Source organism: Gigantopelta aegis, chromosome 6 (assembly GCF_016097555.1).
Source record: "Gigantopelta aegis isolate Gae_Host chromosome 6, Gae_host_genome, whole genome shotgun sequence".
In the NCBI taxonomy this organism is placed as follows: domain Eukaryota; kingdom Metazoa; phylum Mollusca; class Gastropoda; order Neomphalida; family Peltospiridae; genus Gigantopelta; species Gigantopelta aegis.
In genome coordinates, this window is record NC_054704.1 from 79,264,487 (window position 1) to 79,283,121 (window position 18,635).

An 18,635-nucleotide genomic window follows, 5' to 3' on the forward strand; every position below is an offset into this window, starting at 1 on the left:
AACTGTATACACGTTGATATTTCAAACTCATAAGTTTAATAAAGCTGTAGTTGGTTTTGTATTTTGCCTTAAAAATTGTATTATAGGATGGAGAACCAAGCTTACAGATATGATTTATAGGACTCTGAAATAGTTGCCAAAGATGAAATGATTATTTTAACCATCCTACACCTTTTGCCTGGTCTAGTCAGTACAGATACTGCTGTATCAACGTCCGGGTTTATATCGCCATCAATCAAATTTAAATGAGCAAACTGACGTGCTAGAGTGTGCCTTATGTAGATCGTTCATGTGTCATTGCTTAGTGTCAGTCATGGTTGCGGTATAATTGATTTTAAAAAATCATATCTCTCCGAACAGTGGAACCGGAGATACCTTTATTATGAAGTGCTCTACGTGTTATGCTTTGTTGTTACTCTCGGTTCAATGTATCTTACTTCAGGTAAGCAATTTGTTAATGGAAATTATATTTTAAAATAGTTTATATTTACGTCAACATTTCGTTTTAAAAAAACAATAATAATAGTATCAAATATTGTAATTGATGTTTAACATTTTATCGTAATTATTGCTCATTTTGAATTATAGCAAAATATATATTTTTTTTCCATGCTATTTACAAATAAGAACATTTAATTAGTTTCTAAAGGCACATTTTACATAAGTGAATGAGACAGGGTGGCGACTGCCCCCCCCCCCCCCCTCCCTCTCCCTACTACAGTGCTGGAGCAAATCCTCAAATTCGCTCAAAGACGATAGAGATATTCGAGCAAAATGAGCTGGCCTGAAACCTTTTCACCATGTATTTCCAACATTCTATCTACAATATTAGTTGACGCAATTCACGTAGAAATGCGTAGTGATTCGTTTGCAACTCTGTATAGCTGTTTGGCAGTATGCTAATACCAATAAAATTTTGTTGCTCAGCCATTTTCGTTTAGTTGTGGCAAAAATCAGCCTACCCCTTACAAAAATGGGAGCCCGTACGCCTGCATTTGTATTGATGTAATAACTTTACCACCATTCGAAAATGAAAGTGGTTCCACCTTAAAACGGGCGGGATTTAGCTCAATACTCATAACGCTGATCTACTTTGGCGGACCCATTGATACCTATTTTCCCCGTCAACGACTGGCATACCAAAGGTGGTAGTATGTGGTGTCCTGTCTGTGTTAAAGTGCATATAAAAGATCTCTTGTAGCTAACGTATTGTGGGTTTTCTTTGAAGATTACCTGTCAGAATTACCAAATGTTTGACATTCAATAGCCGATGATTAATTAGTCAATTAATGGGCTCTACGGTGTCGTTAAACAAAGCAAAAGGTTAGCTTCCACCTCAAAATAGGCGATTTTATTAAACTTGTATGGTGAGGTGGGGTGAGGAGTAGAAATATTGAGCATTGGTCCATTGCCTATGACGGTATTATTTTTATTTTTTTCATCCATCCATTCATTTATTTACATGACTTACAATAGTTTTATATATTAAAAAAAATAAAATAAACGTCGGGTCGTCTGGCGTCGTGCATAATCTTTATACATTTTTGTCTTCTTCTTTAAACCTACTTGACCAATACCAGTCAAATATTGTGGGAAGTTTCCTTTGAATTTTTTAATTTGGTCATTGTGAACACCCAGGGGTCTGAGGGCGGTACCCAAAAGAGGAAAATTAAGGCATTTTAAAAAATCTTCTTCTCTATTTCCAAAAATGCTATAATCGAATAGTCTTCATATATGTAAAGATCTATAGATTGTTTATTTAATTTGTGAATTTCATTAATGTTGGGTCCCCCGTTTGTCACCGGGGAGAGGTTGAATTATTATTATAAAAAACCCAAGCATTTGAACTGTTATTTCTTCATGTTCTTCTCCAAAACCATTTAACCAATTTCAACTATATTTTGTGGGAAACTTCAGTGGCATTTGAAGAAACAGTTTTATAATTTGGTCTTTTATATCCCTTCCCACAAGGGCCATCTCTTCTTAACACATGAACAAATAAATTTGTGAATTTGAAAAGTTTGATACCCCGTCCCCTGCCCAGGATATAAGGGGCAGGGCCCCATAGGGAACATTTTAGTTTCAAACATTGTCTTCTCTCCTTTTACAAATGGTATAAGTGAATAGTCTTCACGTGTGTAAAATCATTAGATGATTTATCAAAGTTGTGAATTTCATTGATGTTAGCGATCCCCGTCGGTGGGCCCATTGGGCTATTTCTCGTTCCAGCCAGTGCACCACGACTGGTATATCAAAGGCCGTGGTATGTACTACCCTGTCTGTGGGATGGTGCATATAAAACATCCCTTGCTGCTAATCGAAAAGAGTAGCCCATGAAGTGGCGACAGCGGGTTTCCTCTGTCAATATCTGTGTGGTCCTTAACCATATGTCTGACGACATATAACCGTAAATAAAATGTGTTGAGTGCGTGGTTAAATAAAATATGTCCTTCCTTCATTGATGTTAGGTTCCCTGTTTACTAGATTTGTATATAGAGAAATGCATTTAAACTGTAATTTCTTCTCAACTACAAGATCATTTCGAACTAAATTTTGTGGGAAGCTTCAGTGACCCATAGAGAAACAAAATCGTGAATTTGGTCATTCTGAAATGGTTTGTTTGTTGTTTGTTTTTTGTTTGTTTTCTTAATTATTGGTTTATTTTATTCTTCTAGTATTTATTTATTTGTATTATTCATGTAAAATTATTTATTGTGGAATATTGATAATAAATATAAGTACTGTTTATGTTTTTAATTTGATTACATGTTCTTATGGAAATGATTTTAGTACATTGACTGCGGAGTAACGAAGAGGAACGAACAAGAATCAAGTAAGAATGATATTGGATTGTAAATTATACCTTGTAAAAGTAAAGTTTTTATTCAGAGGGTTCCAATCAGTGCACCACAACTGGTCAAAGGTCGTATTATGTGCTTTCCTGTCTGTGGGAAAGTGCATATAAAAGATCCCTTGCTGCATTAGGAAAAATGTAGCGGGTTTCCTCTGATGATTACGTGTCAGAATTACCAAATGTTTGACATCCAATAGCCGATGATTAATTAATTAGTGTGCTCTAGTGGTGCCGTTAAACAAAACAAAGTTTATTCAAGGGCTTTGGCCACATAAATAGCTATAGTCTGTTCCTGACCAGTAGTACTTAACAAAGTTAAGCAGATGGGGCTTAATTAATTGAATACTCGCAACGATATTGCTTAAGAGAGCTTAAGCTTTGTGCTATATAGGTATTAGAGTTAAGTACTTTACTGAACTTATAATGCCAGAGGGTTTACAATTTAAGCTGAACGAAATTAGATACTAAATGATTCCCTAAGGATATGGGTAATTTATTTGAATAACCTCAGGTGTGACCAACGCACACCTACTTTACTTTATAGGTTCAAATGTTTCAGATTATGGCTACCGGCCATCGGACATAAGGCTGGTAGGTACTGGGTTCGCTTCCCAGTACCGGCTTGCACCCAGAGTGAGTTTAACGACTCAAATAGGTAGGTGTCCGGCCACTACACCTGCTTCTCTCTCACCAACCACATACAGTCCAGATAACTGGCTTGGTGTGCGTGCCCAGGACAGCGTGTTTGAACCATAATTAGATATAAGTACGAAAATAAGTACGAATGAAGTGAAATGATGTTTGTGGCTGGATTGGAAGGAATGTTTAATCATTGAATCAGCGATTGTTGGGTACCCAACAATATGGCATTTTCAGTCATTTAGTTCAGAGCTAAGGGGCCCAGAAAATAGTTTAATAGTTTAAACAAAGTGTAAAAAATTGTAAAAAAAACGGAGCACTTTTAAAAAAAAACAATTGGGAGAGGGACAGTCTCCCTGCCCCCTTGGATCCGCCCTTACAGAGAAGATGACGAGAAACACATTATCAACATGTAGATGCTATTCCTTTCAGTAATAGCAAAGCACATTTTAATGGCAGACACAGGGAATATTTTAGGGAGGGGCCATTGGCAAAATGGCACCAGGGCCCGTGCTTATAAAACTTAAAGTCTAGATTTTAATAAAGTCCAGACTTTAACGTAATGCTATTTGAATAGCGTTGCCATTGTGTTAAAGTCTGGACTTTATTAAAGTCTAGACTTTAAGGTTTATAAGCACGGGGCCTGGATTAACTCTTTGGAAAGAGCACTTTAGTGAAAATTGTAAATAAAATGTTCAAAACAAGTGGCACTTTAAGTTTAAAGGAGCAGATCCCTCAGATCCCCCCTTGTATTTCATATGCACTTACAACAGACAATATAAGATGTACAAATGTTTAAAGAAAAATATTTAAACGGTCACTTGTTTACCCAGTATTATACACAATGCCTCCAGTGGTATCTGATGACTTGAATATCAAACGAGATTTTGTTCAGAACAGTGTTTTTGAACATGGTAGCTGTTTTCATTGTCTCGGGCTGGACGCAAGTGTAAAATGTTGAGCTTTGCCTTCAGATGTGAATGTTTTTGATATCTGTCCACCTATCTGTTTAAATCATTATTTCAATATCGATAGTCTTGAAGATACCTCGAGGTTGAGACATTGTTCCACGGCACACTTTTCATTGATAATTATTATCCTTATCTCGAACCTCTGATATCACGAGCGTTTTCAGTAGGACCCTTCAGCATCAATATAAAGAAGTGGTGTGTAGGCACAAGAAATGGTGTGTGCGTGTGCGTAATGTATTTTGTGTATGTATGAGTGTATAATAAGTGTGTGTGTGTGTGTGTGTGTGTGTGTTCTTTAAGCATATGTATATATATGTATACATATATATATATATATATATATATATATATATATATATATATATATATATATATATATATATATACATATATATGTATATATATATATATATATATATATATATATATTATATATATGTATATGTATATGTGTATATATATATATATATATATATATATATATATATATATATATATATATATGTATATATATATGTATATACACTGTATTGTATATATATATGTATATACACTGTGTATATATATATATATATATATATATATATATATATATATATATATATATATATATATATATATATATATACACATATATAGATATAGATATATACATATATATACATATATACTGAACAAAATAAGAAACTTCCGCTAACTTTGCTTGAACATAACTTGATGAAAACAAACCGGGGGAATAATTGTTATATATGCGTTTAAAGAGTGTTCCATGATGCATCGTTTGGTGCAAAAATCATGGCCATAGGTTAATAGAAACTGGGAGAAATTTTGAGTGTGGTAGGGGTTAAACAAAAAAAACCCACCCACTTGATAACGGGTATGGCCACCTCTTGAATTGACCACTGCAGTGCATCGCAGGCGCATAGAATTGACTAAAGTGTTGATTTCTGCCTGTGGAATATTGTTCCATTCCGGAATGAGCGCTTGACGAAGTTCGTTGACGTTAGCGGGTGGGTTGGGACAACGCCTCAATCGTCTGTCCAGACTATCCCAGACATGTTCGATGGGGTTGAGATCAGGACTTTTAGCGGGCCAGTCATCAATGAAATCAATGTTATTTGTCCTAAGAAAATTTACAGTGTCTCTAGCTGTATGAGAGGTGGCATTATCATGCTGAAAAATCGAGATGTTGGCGTTGTTATGGAACAGAGGAATGACGTGATGAGCGAGAATGTCATCGCGGTAACGTTGAGCATTTAAATTGCCATCAATGATGACTAGTGGTGAACGATAACCATGGGCAATGGATGCCCAGAACATGACACAACCCCCACCCCCGAAACGATCTCGTTCAAGAACACAACAGTCAGCATAGCGTTCATTTCTCCTACGGTAGACACAACCCCCACCCCCGAAACGATCTCGTTCAAGAACACAACAGTCAGCATAGCGTTCATTTCTCCTACGGTAGACACGCACCCTGCCATCACCACGTTGTAAAGAAAATCTGGATTCATCCGAAAAAATAACGGTATTCCAGCGTCGCCGTATCCAACGAGTGTGTACACGTGCCCAGTTAAGACGATTTAGACGATGACGTTGCGTCAAAACGCATCCGACGTAAGGACGTCGTGCATGTAAACCGTTCTCCCGCAGACGATTACGAACAGTTTGCTTACTGATTCGGTTATTATGAAGCCCAGGTGTGTTAGCAGCAGTAGCAGTGGCAGTTTGGAATCGATTGCGCAAATGCGTGTTCATGATATAGCGGTTTTGACCACGCGTTGTAACACGTGGACGTCCACGACGTGGCAAGTCGTTGGTGTTTCCTGTCGTTCGAAATCGTACGCGAAGATTTCGTATCGCTCGACTAGAACTCCCAACATGCCTTGCAACGTCTTCTGTCGACATGCCAGCATCAAGCATGCCAATCGCCCGTTCGCGTAAATTATTGGGTATTCTTGGCATACTAAAAATGCTACAATGTGAAAAACGTTAATTTTTTTTAAAATTTTGAAGCGTTTTCGTTCACTTGACAACAATGTCAGTAAGACAAGTAAAACAAATTGACCGAATACTACACGGGACATATCGAACCATGCATGCACGTGCAAATTGAATTTCACGTTGTCGACGATTAACAGTGCAAAAATAATCGATAAAGTTCATGAATCCTGATAATACAGCTCAAGGCTAATACTATCTATATAATTTCATTACACAATGAATTCTTTAACACAACAAATACTATATGTACAAATCGGAAGTTTCTTTTTTTGTTCAGTATATATATATATATATATATATATATATATATATATATATATATATATATATATATATATATATAAAATGTTACTGAATAAAGAAAGAAAGTATATCTGAAACGTACGTACTGTCCGCGTTTGCTTTGATGTGTTGGTATCTCTTAGAACACTGGGTTGACAACGATGGCGCACTGGTGGCTGCAGTCACTGTGCATGGCGATCCAACCATCCACAACCAGCTGCTGCTTAAAGTTAGTACGTTCCTCCATGATCACCACATCACCGTGACCAGGGTCCGCGACTCAGTCTTCCACGACAACCTCGAGGCATTCATCGTCACCGGCGGGGATGACAACATCACTGAATTCCACATTGAAGACATCCCGGTGTGCATTTACAGTTCTTACCATAAATGATTTCAAGCTACATGTATTAAACAGATATGAGCAGAGTATTTTAAAGTTTTAATGAAAATCGCTTTTATTATTATTATTATTATTATTATTATTATTATTATTAATGCATGGTGTCCAAGTCAATTGGCTAAATATCAACCAAAATGAAACAAATTTTAACTTATCTGGGGAAACCATAGAGCTTAAATCACACTGGTGTGATTCTCATAAGTAATGTATTCATGCAGTCTCGATAAATACCCGTAATTAGGCAGATAATAGACAAAATTTTAGACAATATGTGCAAGATTTAGCAGAAAGTATGAAAATTGGTATACAAGAGTTTTAAGGTATGCTAAATTTAAATTTAAATGGAAGCAAGTGATACGGACAATATATAAAGCATATTTAAAAACTCAATATTTGGTTTAAACCCCGTCGACACGGACTACTACTTCTAGGCGATATTTGGGCTGTAATACAGTGGTGTTTAAATAACCACCGGGTGTACATTATACATACATATAATAAATTACATTTTGTTTCAGTCTGAGATCCACAGCCATGGACGTCAGTTTTTCTCCAACCGAACTTTTGGAACAATCGTCAGCATAACACTGAACAGCCTCGGGAAAATGCATGTGGTGAGACAAATGACCGACTTCATATTTATACACGCGTGTACACGTAATTTAAAAATTGTGGATATTTAAAATAAAATAAGTTAATTGGCGAACATTTTACGTTTGAATCAAACAAACTATGTCTAAACATTTTCTTAATAGTTCAGTCCTGGAAAATCCACATTAGAATTGTATATTGAAAGGTGGACCCAGAAATATTTTAGCAAGGGACCATGAACAAAAGGGAACATGGACCAATTCCCTGAAAAGAGCACTTCGTTGAAAATGTCCGAGTCAGGCCCCCAATCTTATAGGATGTCGGACTCGGGATGGGCGTTCGAAACCCTTGAGGTATATGAGCACGTAAAACTAGTTACCTACCTATCACTGAAAATTGAAAACAAGTTGTTACAAAGGAACACTTAAAAGAGCGCTGTAAATGGTTTCATTGTTCAGATAAATATGATGATGTATCTATGCTATCTAACTATGCTGTTCTTATGATCTAGGAGGGTATCATCAATGATGAGTACGTCATCGCACCGCCAGGGTCGCAGCGACGTCATCGCAGAGCACTTCCCGTAGACGCACATTCACTTTTGAAAAAGAAACCCGAGGAAGGAAGCGTCGTTGACTACATTGATGGTATTTATACCGTTTAAAATTAAAGATATTTTAAACCGACTGTCCCGAGTTTGCTGCCATTGTAACACGTATCCATGTAATACAGCCATTTTAACTACTAATATTTATACATTTTCCTGTTTAGATCAATGCGTTTATGATAATTTTAATGTTTAATCATCGATAATATGTATCAATATTTGTTTAACATTAGGCCTACATAAATCAAAAGTAAGCGTTTTATTGCCAGTTCCAAAAAAATTTCAGAATGAGTTTACCATTACATTAAGCAAAAACATTCGTCTTACTTTCAGTTCCAAAAATGTTCCAGAATGAAAAGAACTGGAAAGAAACATTTACAAGAAACTCGCTCAAAGTATTGCCATTACGCAATTCAAGATCAGCAGAACGTTTACGGGATGTCCACCGGAGTGAAAGGTCACCACGAAGACGACGCGATACTGATGATGATGACGACAACGACGATGAATATGATGACGATGATGATAATGATTTTGTCGTTGTGGAAGCATTAGTGATCATTGACGTCAAACTCTTTAAACAGTTCGATAACAGCATTAAAGAACTTGGCGTGTTTTTGTTACACTTCTGGCATGCGGTAAGCAATATATTTATTGAATAAAACAAATTACAATTTAACAAATTAGTGTATTATATATATATATATATATATATATATATATGTACAGCTTAATTAGTATATATTTTATCACTTGTCAAACGAATGCTGGCGATTTTCCATAACACTGGTTGAATTGTTAAAAAGAATATAACAGGTAACAAATCATGTTTTTCCTTAAACAAATGAAATACAGTATTTACCTTAACAGTGCTGCATGTAGGAACAAATTCTACAAAAGCCTGAGAGGATGTCTAAGACTGATTAATAAATATTACACAAAATTAGTTACAGACGGACCACAATGTGTTTTGTAAATCGTACATAAGGCCCAATACCTATTTTATGTGCATTTAGCGTCCCAAACATTTGAAACATGTTTTGGGGTGCTTTATGTTAACATTAAAAAAATATATTGTCAATTTAATACAGTTGACCATGGTTACTTTGCAGGTTGCTTTCAAATTTAGAACTCTATCACAGCCAAGGATAAAGCTAAAACTGAAACAATATGGCGCATTTTCAGTAAGTACAAGATTTCAATTACCGTTATAATATTCTCAAGAGATTAATTGCAGTTAAATATGCACACAGCATTTACGATTTCCAGTGTATGTGTGTGCGTGCACGTGTGTGTGTGCAGAATGTGCAATGTTAAGGTATATGGTTGATCAAATAACTAAAACAGAAAAGACATTTTATATATTGTAATTAAACTGCTAAATATATTATACATGTACTTGCTTGATATAAAACGTTTTGTTGAAAGAAATAAGTAAATGCATATTATTTTAGTTTTTCTCTTGATATTATGTGTTTGGTTTACAGCTTGCACACTACCAGCCATTTATTGAAAATAATCGAATAAAAGCAGGGGCCAAGGAAATATCCTTGTATGACACACTCGATGGTTTTAGAGACTGGATGAGAAAATATGAATCAAATCATAAGTTTGTTGACCATGATATTGCATTTCTCCATACAGGGTAAGATGTCATACACTTCAATCAATAGTGAAGTTTTAGTTTTATAATTTAACGATTCCTTGGGACTTTACCCATTCTTAAAATGTTCTCGTCATGTATAGATTATTGATAATAGGAAAATGGGTCAGGCTGCCTGCATTTCATTTACAAATTAACGATTTGTAATGCATTCCATGATACCCTCTTTCTATAGATTGTTACCTAATTGCTGAATGTTCCATTGATCTTGCAGACCAGCTGTTAAAAATATACAAAATGGTTACTTTTATTATTAGTTTACAATGATAAAAGTCAACAATTTCAGTTCATAGTAGCAAAATATTTTAAATAAATCATTAATAATTTTAAAAAATATTGTAGTTTATTATTGTTAATAATATTATTGCATTCTTGAACATAATCATGTTTTACTCTTCTTTTTTTTGGTATTTAGTGAAGACTTGTGCGAGAAACAAGTGGGAAGTTGCAACTCGTTAACTTCTGGTAAAAAAAATTAATATATATTTAAAGGGACATACCCTAGTTTTTAAATACTAAGGCATATTTTTTACTATTAGAGCCGTTTTTGATAACTAAAATCATACTTTACTTAGATTTTATTGTTTATATCATCCATTTCCGTACATTCAAAGTGTTTTTGGTCATCCTGGTGTTTTTAATATCTCAAAATTAATTTCTCATATTTTTAAAAACGCACGTGCGTCTGAGAAATAACAGTTATGGAGTCGAGTTTTAGTCTACTTTAGAGGGTATTTCACCATTTCAATCACAGACTCATATTTCATCCAACTGTAACTTTATCCAAATGTGTTACAAGTTTGTAGATTAACTAAACATAGTGTGCATTTTCATGGGCTGAAACTAGGGTCTGTCCCTTTAAGGATTCTCTTTAACTAAGTAATGTTTGATTTGGGATAAACTGAGAAATATATATATATATTTTATTATATTGTTTTTTTAAAGACTATTTTTGAGCAGTGTATTGCATATTTAAAATCCATTTTTAGTTATACTTTTTAATTATTATTATTATTATTATTACATGTATTATTATCATGTACATTTATATGATCATCTCTGCAAGTCAATGCTATTATTCTGTTTTTAATACTGCATTTATGGAGCACAAGTTTACAAATCACACAACTAGTGCATGCAGTTTCATGTATTCAGAATAAAACTGAAGACAATTAGCCTGTTTTGATATCGATTCATCCAGCTGTGAAGCAAGAATAAACGGGAATATCAGTATGAACAATACAATTTATAATTATTAACAACAATTATGTATACTATGCAGTCAAGTTTATCAGATTCTGTTATCAACTGCATGTATATGTATGTAATGGAATTAAATTTTAGAAAGTTAATGATCTGGATATTAATATACAGTATAGAAACATTAATGTCCAGTATATTTTGCTTTAAACCACTGCGCTTTTAACACCAGGTATTGGATATGTGAAAGGTGCCTGCATCACTGCTAATGCATTTCCCAAGTACTCGTATGATGCGGCGATTTCGGAGGTGGGCAAGAGTTTTAAGGGTGTTCTCGTTACAGTACACGAACTCGGACATCTGTAAGACATAATTTATTACAATATTTTCTTTAAATAGGTGATATTGTATGTTAATACATAATACAAGTTGTAACAATTTCTTTATCTAACACTAACTGTTTATATTATATTCCAAACAATTTTAAAGAACAGAAATGAAAATGAACTTGAGACAACCCCCCCCCCCCCCCCCCAAAAGAAAAAAGAAAAAAAAACAGAAAGAAAAAAGAGAAACACTTTGCTTACCCCGTCACTCACTAGTAATGAGAGTGAAATCCGACCATGACCTTTCTGACCAAAATTCACCGATTCTATCTGGGTGGCAATCACGCAAAAAATTCAGTTTGTCATCATTACTTACAACACATTAATTCTATTCCCACATCAATAATATAAGAATTGGTATTATGTGTATTTATATTTTTAAAAGTTGTGTACTTGCATACTCATGGATATCTTTAAAGCAACTAATTTATGTGATCTATCAATCTAATCTGATCAATCGGTCTATAACCAGTGATTTCAGTGAGATTGTGCCATCGGTCAGTCAAAGAACGAATATATACTGAAGTCCAAAAGAAACTTTACATGCATAAAATTTGAATAATTCGATAAATATTGTTGTTAATCGAAATTAACAAATTTAGAAACCACCTTACAAACACTTTGCATGCATCACGAAGAGCACTGTAATGTTTAGATGTTGAACATATTTTCATATCCCAACGTACCATTTGTTGGTTTTCTATAATACTATTACAAGTCTTGTAGAGGGTTTTTTGGACGTCAGTACAGGGGTGGCACAGACGGTATGGCCATGTACCACTTTTCAAAGAGGTACAGCGTGGCCATACCACTTTTTTGGTATGTATGTGTGTGTGTGTGTGTGTGTGTGTGTGTGTGTGTGTGTGTATTTGTTCTATCTGTGAAAATGTCCTTCACAGGTGAATTTGAAAGGAGAGTCTGGAAAGCTCGAGCCGTACCACTATGTTTGACACTGTGCCGCACCTGCAGTATAATTAATTTAATATCTTCCAGTCTTGGGGCGCACCATGATGGCGAGGCAGACAGTGCTAAGTGCCCCGTAAAGTCAGGTTACGTGATGAGTTACCAGAGAAACAAGGCTTCACAGTTCTCCCGCTTTTCACGATGCTCGAAAGCCAGCATCAGAAAATTCATCAACAAGTACGTACATGTTCAAGTTTGTAACTATGTGGTCAACAATAGCCCGTCTTATATTAATGAAGACAAAACTGACATACACAAATTTTTTAAAATAGAAAACGGATATAATTCAAATTATTCCTCCATAATTACGGACTTACTGTTTGCATTTACCATTATTTGACACCCAATAGCCGATGTCGTTAAACATTGATTGATCGATTGATTCATAATTACGGAAATTGTGATCTACAAGTTCATGCTTAAATTAAGCCTTAATGGAAACTTAAATGAATAAAATACTAATAAAATTGTGAAATGTAATACAAAGCCATGTATATGTAAACCCATGTATATGTAAACCCATGTATATGTAAACCCGCTTAAAGTCATCAGCGGCAGTTTTGAATAAGGTTTGGTTATTATTTGGCTTGTACAGCACTATTTATACACATATTCATTGTACTCCTAACATTTTGTTTTTTTAGAATGTGGTATTCCAAATGCCTTCGTGAGACTGGAACTGGTGGCTATAGCTTCCCCAAAATACTGCCTGGTAAATACATGAGTCTGGAAGAACAGTGTCGGAACTATGTCAAAGGCACACCGTGTCCTGTAAGTAAATGTACACAGTTTGCTGAATAACTAAAGCTGTAAAAGCTCAAACCTTAAGAATGATGTGAAATGGAACAAAAAACTGAATTATAAACAGGTTTCTACAGAAAATGTCTAGGCATGAACACCAAGGTTGGGGTGGTTGTCAAATGCATGCCCGAGCCCTCTTTTGTTTGAAAAATTGACATACTACAGTAAAATAAAAATCCTAGCATGACATTACTGGTCAGATCTAAGATCCAAACCTGATAATAAAGTACAATTATAAATATATTGATGACATACGTGGGTACATACGTCTAATCCAAAACATTGGCATCTGTCAAAGTAAGTAATATCTATATAGAGGAATGGGAATTGGGAATTCTATTAACGTGCCCCTATCCACGAAGGTTCAGGTACGCCCACTACGGATTTAGCCTCTGACTTCGCCAGTGACTAACTCCGGAGCAGGGGGGGGGGGGTTAAGTTTGAGGTGGGCAGAATTTGGAAAAAAGCCATTTAGTAAAGTCAACGCGAGCGCGGACCAAATAGCAGACACTTCGCAAACTTGAAGTAACACCGAGTGGGAGCCGTGCTCTGATTGGCTGAATTTCGATTCCTCGGTGAAGCCTGTAATTTACCTAAGTCTACAAAGAGTAACTGCCTCCAAAAACATGTCTGGACTCTAAAATTTAACCCAAAATAGTTAAGACTGCTCGGCCAAAAGGTTTTTAAGGTGATTTTGAGCAATTGATCGGGCGCCAAAATAAAATGCGTTAGACTATTTATAAAAAAATAAACATAAGAATTTTGAACTGCTTCTAAAACGTTTAAAGTCTAACTAGCCCAAAAAGGAGGTTGTTACCTGTCCTAGGAAAGGTTGTTAGCGGGGATGTCGTCAAGGAGAGGCGATGAACAGGGACGAATCCAGATGGTAGAGGGCGTGCCGGTGTGTGGACTTGGCGATGATCTCGGTGATCGGACGGTAGTCTTCCCCGGCAACGGTCTTAATGACGCGGTGGATGGTCGGGTTGTCCATTTCATCGAGAAGCATCCCTTGGTGGAAGAGTCCCCTCCGGCGAACGGTGAGACAAATCCCACGCCCATCTTTCATCGTGATCCTGCGCACCGAGTACTCTCCTTCCGTTTGTGGCAGAGGTTCGTAGGTATCCTGGTGCGGCTCACAAAGTAGCTGGCGAACATCCCCAATGTTGATCTTCACAAGCCTCGAGTAGCGAGTTGGTAATTTGCTAGCCCGAGTACTCTGACTGTAAGAGAGCTAGACGGACATTTGGACATAAACACGCTCTCATTACATTTGGACATAAACACGCTCTCATTACATGTAATGAGAGCGTGTTTATGTCCAAATGTCCGTCTAGCTCTCTTACAGTCAGAGTACTCGGGCTAGTAATTTGCCTGCCTGCAGTGACCAAGGCTGTCCAGAGGGCGGATCTTCTGCTGGAGGTGAAGTAGGTGTCGGCGGTTGTGTCGGCGGACTTGGCTTGGCTGGTTGGTCGCCTGGAGACACAATCGCCTTCCGTTTTCCAACGGCCACAAGACGGGCCTGGGATTCTACGGCGGCACTCTTCCTAGGTGGAGGTGGCAACGCTGGAATCCCGGGGGCTGAAGTCTTTGGAGTTGTGGGGGGCGATTCCATCAGGGCCTGTTTCAGGTCCGAGTCCGCCGCTAGCGAGTCGACAGCTGGATCCGGCAAAGCTGGAACATCTGGCCTCGCTGGTGTTGACCGGTGCTGGGGGTGGACAACGGGGAAAATCTCCGCCGGTAGTTGAGCTACCGGTTTTGACCTCCCCCGGTCCGCCCCTAGCGCGTCCGTCTTCCTCCTCCTTCTCCTCCTGGGTGGTTTCCTCACTGGGTCCCCGTACACCAAGGTCACGGTTGCCCTTGGCCCGGTGTACGTGACGCGGTATTCTAGGAGCACTCCGTAGCTAGCAATGAGCCCCCCCAGGTGGGGGGGGGGGGGGGTAGTTCAAGAGAGCAGGCACATACGTCCTGCTTCATCCTTGCAAAATTTACGAGAAAAAAAAAGATAGAGGAATGTGATCAATTATTAAATTCTATGGCAAGATATAACTTGACAATGTCTGGATTACTCGAGACAATACCACATCTGAATGGAGATGGCACAACTGTGAATATCTGAATGGAGACAGCACAAATGTGAATATCTGAATGGAGATAGCACAACTGTGAATATCTGAATAGAGATAGCACAACTGTGAATACATGAATGGCAATAACACAACTGTGAAAATCTGTATTGTATGTAAACCGTGAGACATTACATCACACTTTTTTGTTGTATAAAAAAATAATTTAATCAGTTTGGTTTGTGAACAGCTTAGAGTGTACCCTCTCGAAGAAAGATGTGAGAGGCTGTGTTGTGAATCTGGAGGATACAGGATCAAACGGCGCGAACCAGCAGTCGACGGAACTGCATGTGGACACTTCAAGGTACACCCCCCTCCCATTACTATGATGTAAAACAACTATTTCTCCCATCCAAAGCCATGCAAGACAGGCATATTTCATGACGTCAGCCCATGCAAAATAAATCGGTCTTGCATGACCATGTGACTTTATTGCTTGAGCTGATAGTAACATTGGGTGATGTCATGTAAACGGCAAAATAACGCAAGAAATGCTTTTTATATTTCATAAAAACAAGGAAACCTGCTGAAATTATACTATCATTTTCGGTTTATACTTTTAGTATAAACCATTTTTGGGTACAATCTTTTCAATGGTTATGATTATTTTATTGTAAGATAACAAATAAAAAAAGGTAGGTTTTTCACGTTTTCCCAAAATGCTTGTTTTTCATCTACTGGATGGAAGAAAAATAATCCTTCATTATGTATCCATGTGGGACAGGGCTATTCCACCCTCGGGTACATAATATGATGTCAGGGACTCGGCCTGACAACAAATTATGTACCCTCGGGTGGAATAGCCCTGTCCCACATGGACACATAGGATTCTTTTATTCTTCTATACTTTAGAATAGACAATGAATCTTTTTATTTGCATAAACATATAAATTAATAGAAAGGATTTCGATAAAGTAATAGCACTGAAATTATGGCAATTTTTAAATATAGTCAGAGAATAATTAATTTTGAAACTTGCGTCTGGTCAGGCTTAGGTCTGGGCCCAATGCTTAATAACTTTACAGAGAGACTCTATCTTACAACTTATCTTGAGTAACAGAGCTCTTGAAATTCATGACGGCAATCAACAGTACAGACGCAAAAAGCTGTTGCAAAACTGATTTGTAATGGCATTTTTTTTGTTATTATTTGTTCTAAACTGCTTGAGTCTGGCATCCATACTAGAATTCTCGTTCCAGCCAGTGTACCAGGACTCGTATATCAAAGGCTGTGGTATGTACTACCCTGTCTGTGGGATGGTGCATATAAAAGATCTCTTGCTTCTAATCGAAAAGAGTAGCCCATGAAGTGGCAACAGCAGGTTTCCTCTCTTAATATCTATATGGTCCTTAACCATATAACCGTATATAAAATGTGTTGAGTGCATCATTAAATAACACATTTCCTTCCTTCCATACTAGAATGTTATAAACAGAGTTTATGAACATAGACTACATTATGTGTAGGCTAGTTAATGAAACTGTAAAGCAGGTGGTTGTTATCTCTAGTTACCGACTACAATTTTCAGCAGGTTATCTTACTAACATTAGACAACTGTGGGGAAACTAGTTATATTTTATGTAGAGCTTCACCTGTATTATGGCATTTATTAGTTTTTGTTTGAATTTCAGGTCTGTTTGAATGGTGAATGTGTCTTACAGTCAGCTGTGCCATCTTAGGTAATTAAACAAACCAATCAGGCCCAGATTTAAGGTAAGGTGAGATAGGGTGCATGGCAAAGCACACCCCTGCCATGCCCATCACCCTCCATTTTATAAGTTATACACATGATTATAATATAAGGCAACCCCTGCAATTAAGAAAATTATCACAGCAAAACAAATGGCGTGGAAAAATAATGTACACAGCATTTTCCACGGCAGTTTTACCGTTAACATGTTTGCAACTCTGGGCCCCGTTCCACAAAGCGATCTTAGTGCTAAGATCACCTTAAGTACATATGTTAATAGCTGTAGTTACAATGATCTTATGGCTAAGATTGCTTCGTGAACGGGGTCGTGGATTGTAAGTAAATCTGAATGATGAGTTTGTTGTTTCGTTTGCCTGTAAGATTCATTTATACCAGTGGCAGTATTCATCAACTGAAAGTGACATAACCGTTAACATGCGAATGACACGTGCACTCAACACGATTAAGAACACAAGGGGATGACACTTTATATATACAGTGTAGTCAGTCCGCAGTCACATGCCAGTTCAATCTTGATCTTTTAATTAAATTACATCAAAGTGTCAGAATATATTTAATGCGATATACAATTGAAATAATTTTATTATTTAATAACGGCATAATTTGTATTAGGAAATCTGTCATCAAGATTGAATGTGCTCCTTTCAAACCCAAGTAAATCGGTGTAGTTTTTTTCATTTGGGTTAGGCCACTCAGCACCAGAAAAAGGTAGTATATTTTGTCAATATAAATTATAGAGAAAATTTGATTAAACTATCGGAACGATCTCTCTTTATATACATGTATCTCTACAAATATCTTATCATCAGGATGACCATAACACTTCAAGTGACTAGTATGAGTGTATGTTGAACATTTTACTGAAAATAAGACATCCATACTGCATCATAATCACGGTTCAACAATATATAAGCTGTCACCCCCATGCATCCAGTGGTCCCTGCAATGCACGCAACAGAGTTAACTGACCTAGTTGGAACTTGTTGCTGGTAATTTACATACATATTCGATCATGCCCGATGGCACTGAGATTTACATACTTAATAATAACGGTGCAGTCACCGTTTTAATATTTACTTTTAATCCGTTTTCAGTTGACAAATTATATTTTATTTTTAACAGTAAGGAAAATAAAAGTTTAAGAATATGTACAACCATATAATTTGATTTTGGACTTTAGAACAATGTATTTGGGTTAACTGTATTGTTTTCATCTATTGCATGTTTGTTTATCAACATTATTTATTGTCTTGCAGATTGTGTAGTGATTGGTTGGAAGCAAACGTCACAAGAGGACAAGTGAATATATTTGCCTGAAAGTGCTGACACTACAATGAAAGTGACCGTCTGCATACAACCTTAAAATATGTACAAAAAAAGTCTCCATATACTTTACATAATAAACTGTTTTATTACCCACATGGTTTACAATAA

The 18,635-nt window shown here is 36.6% G+C and overlaps 1 protein-coding gene across 1 annotated transcript; it reads left to right on the forward strand.

The window, feature by feature from the left end:
- The first annotated feature begins 335 nt into the window (after positions 1–335).
- Positions 336–18,620, forward strand: LOC121375394 (A disintegrin and metalloproteinase with thrombospondin motifs 16-like). Its single transcript, XM_041502820.1, has 15 exons — positions 336–442; positions 2,791–2,833; positions 6,897–7,117; positions 7,675–7,770; positions 8,259–8,394; positions 8,688–8,992; positions 9,467–9,538; positions 9,842–9,999; positions 10,433–10,482; positions 11,450–11,579; positions 12,597–12,743; positions 13,211–13,337; positions 15,681–15,794; positions 17,122–17,169; positions 18,458–18,620. The coding sequence occupies exons 1-14, from the start codon at positions 383–385 to the stop codon at positions 17,167–17,169; spliced, it is 1,707 nt and encodes a 568-aa protein (XP_041358754.1). The 5' UTR covers positions 336–382; the 3' UTR covers positions 18,458–18,620.
- Positions 18,621–18,635: the final 15 nt, after the last annotated feature.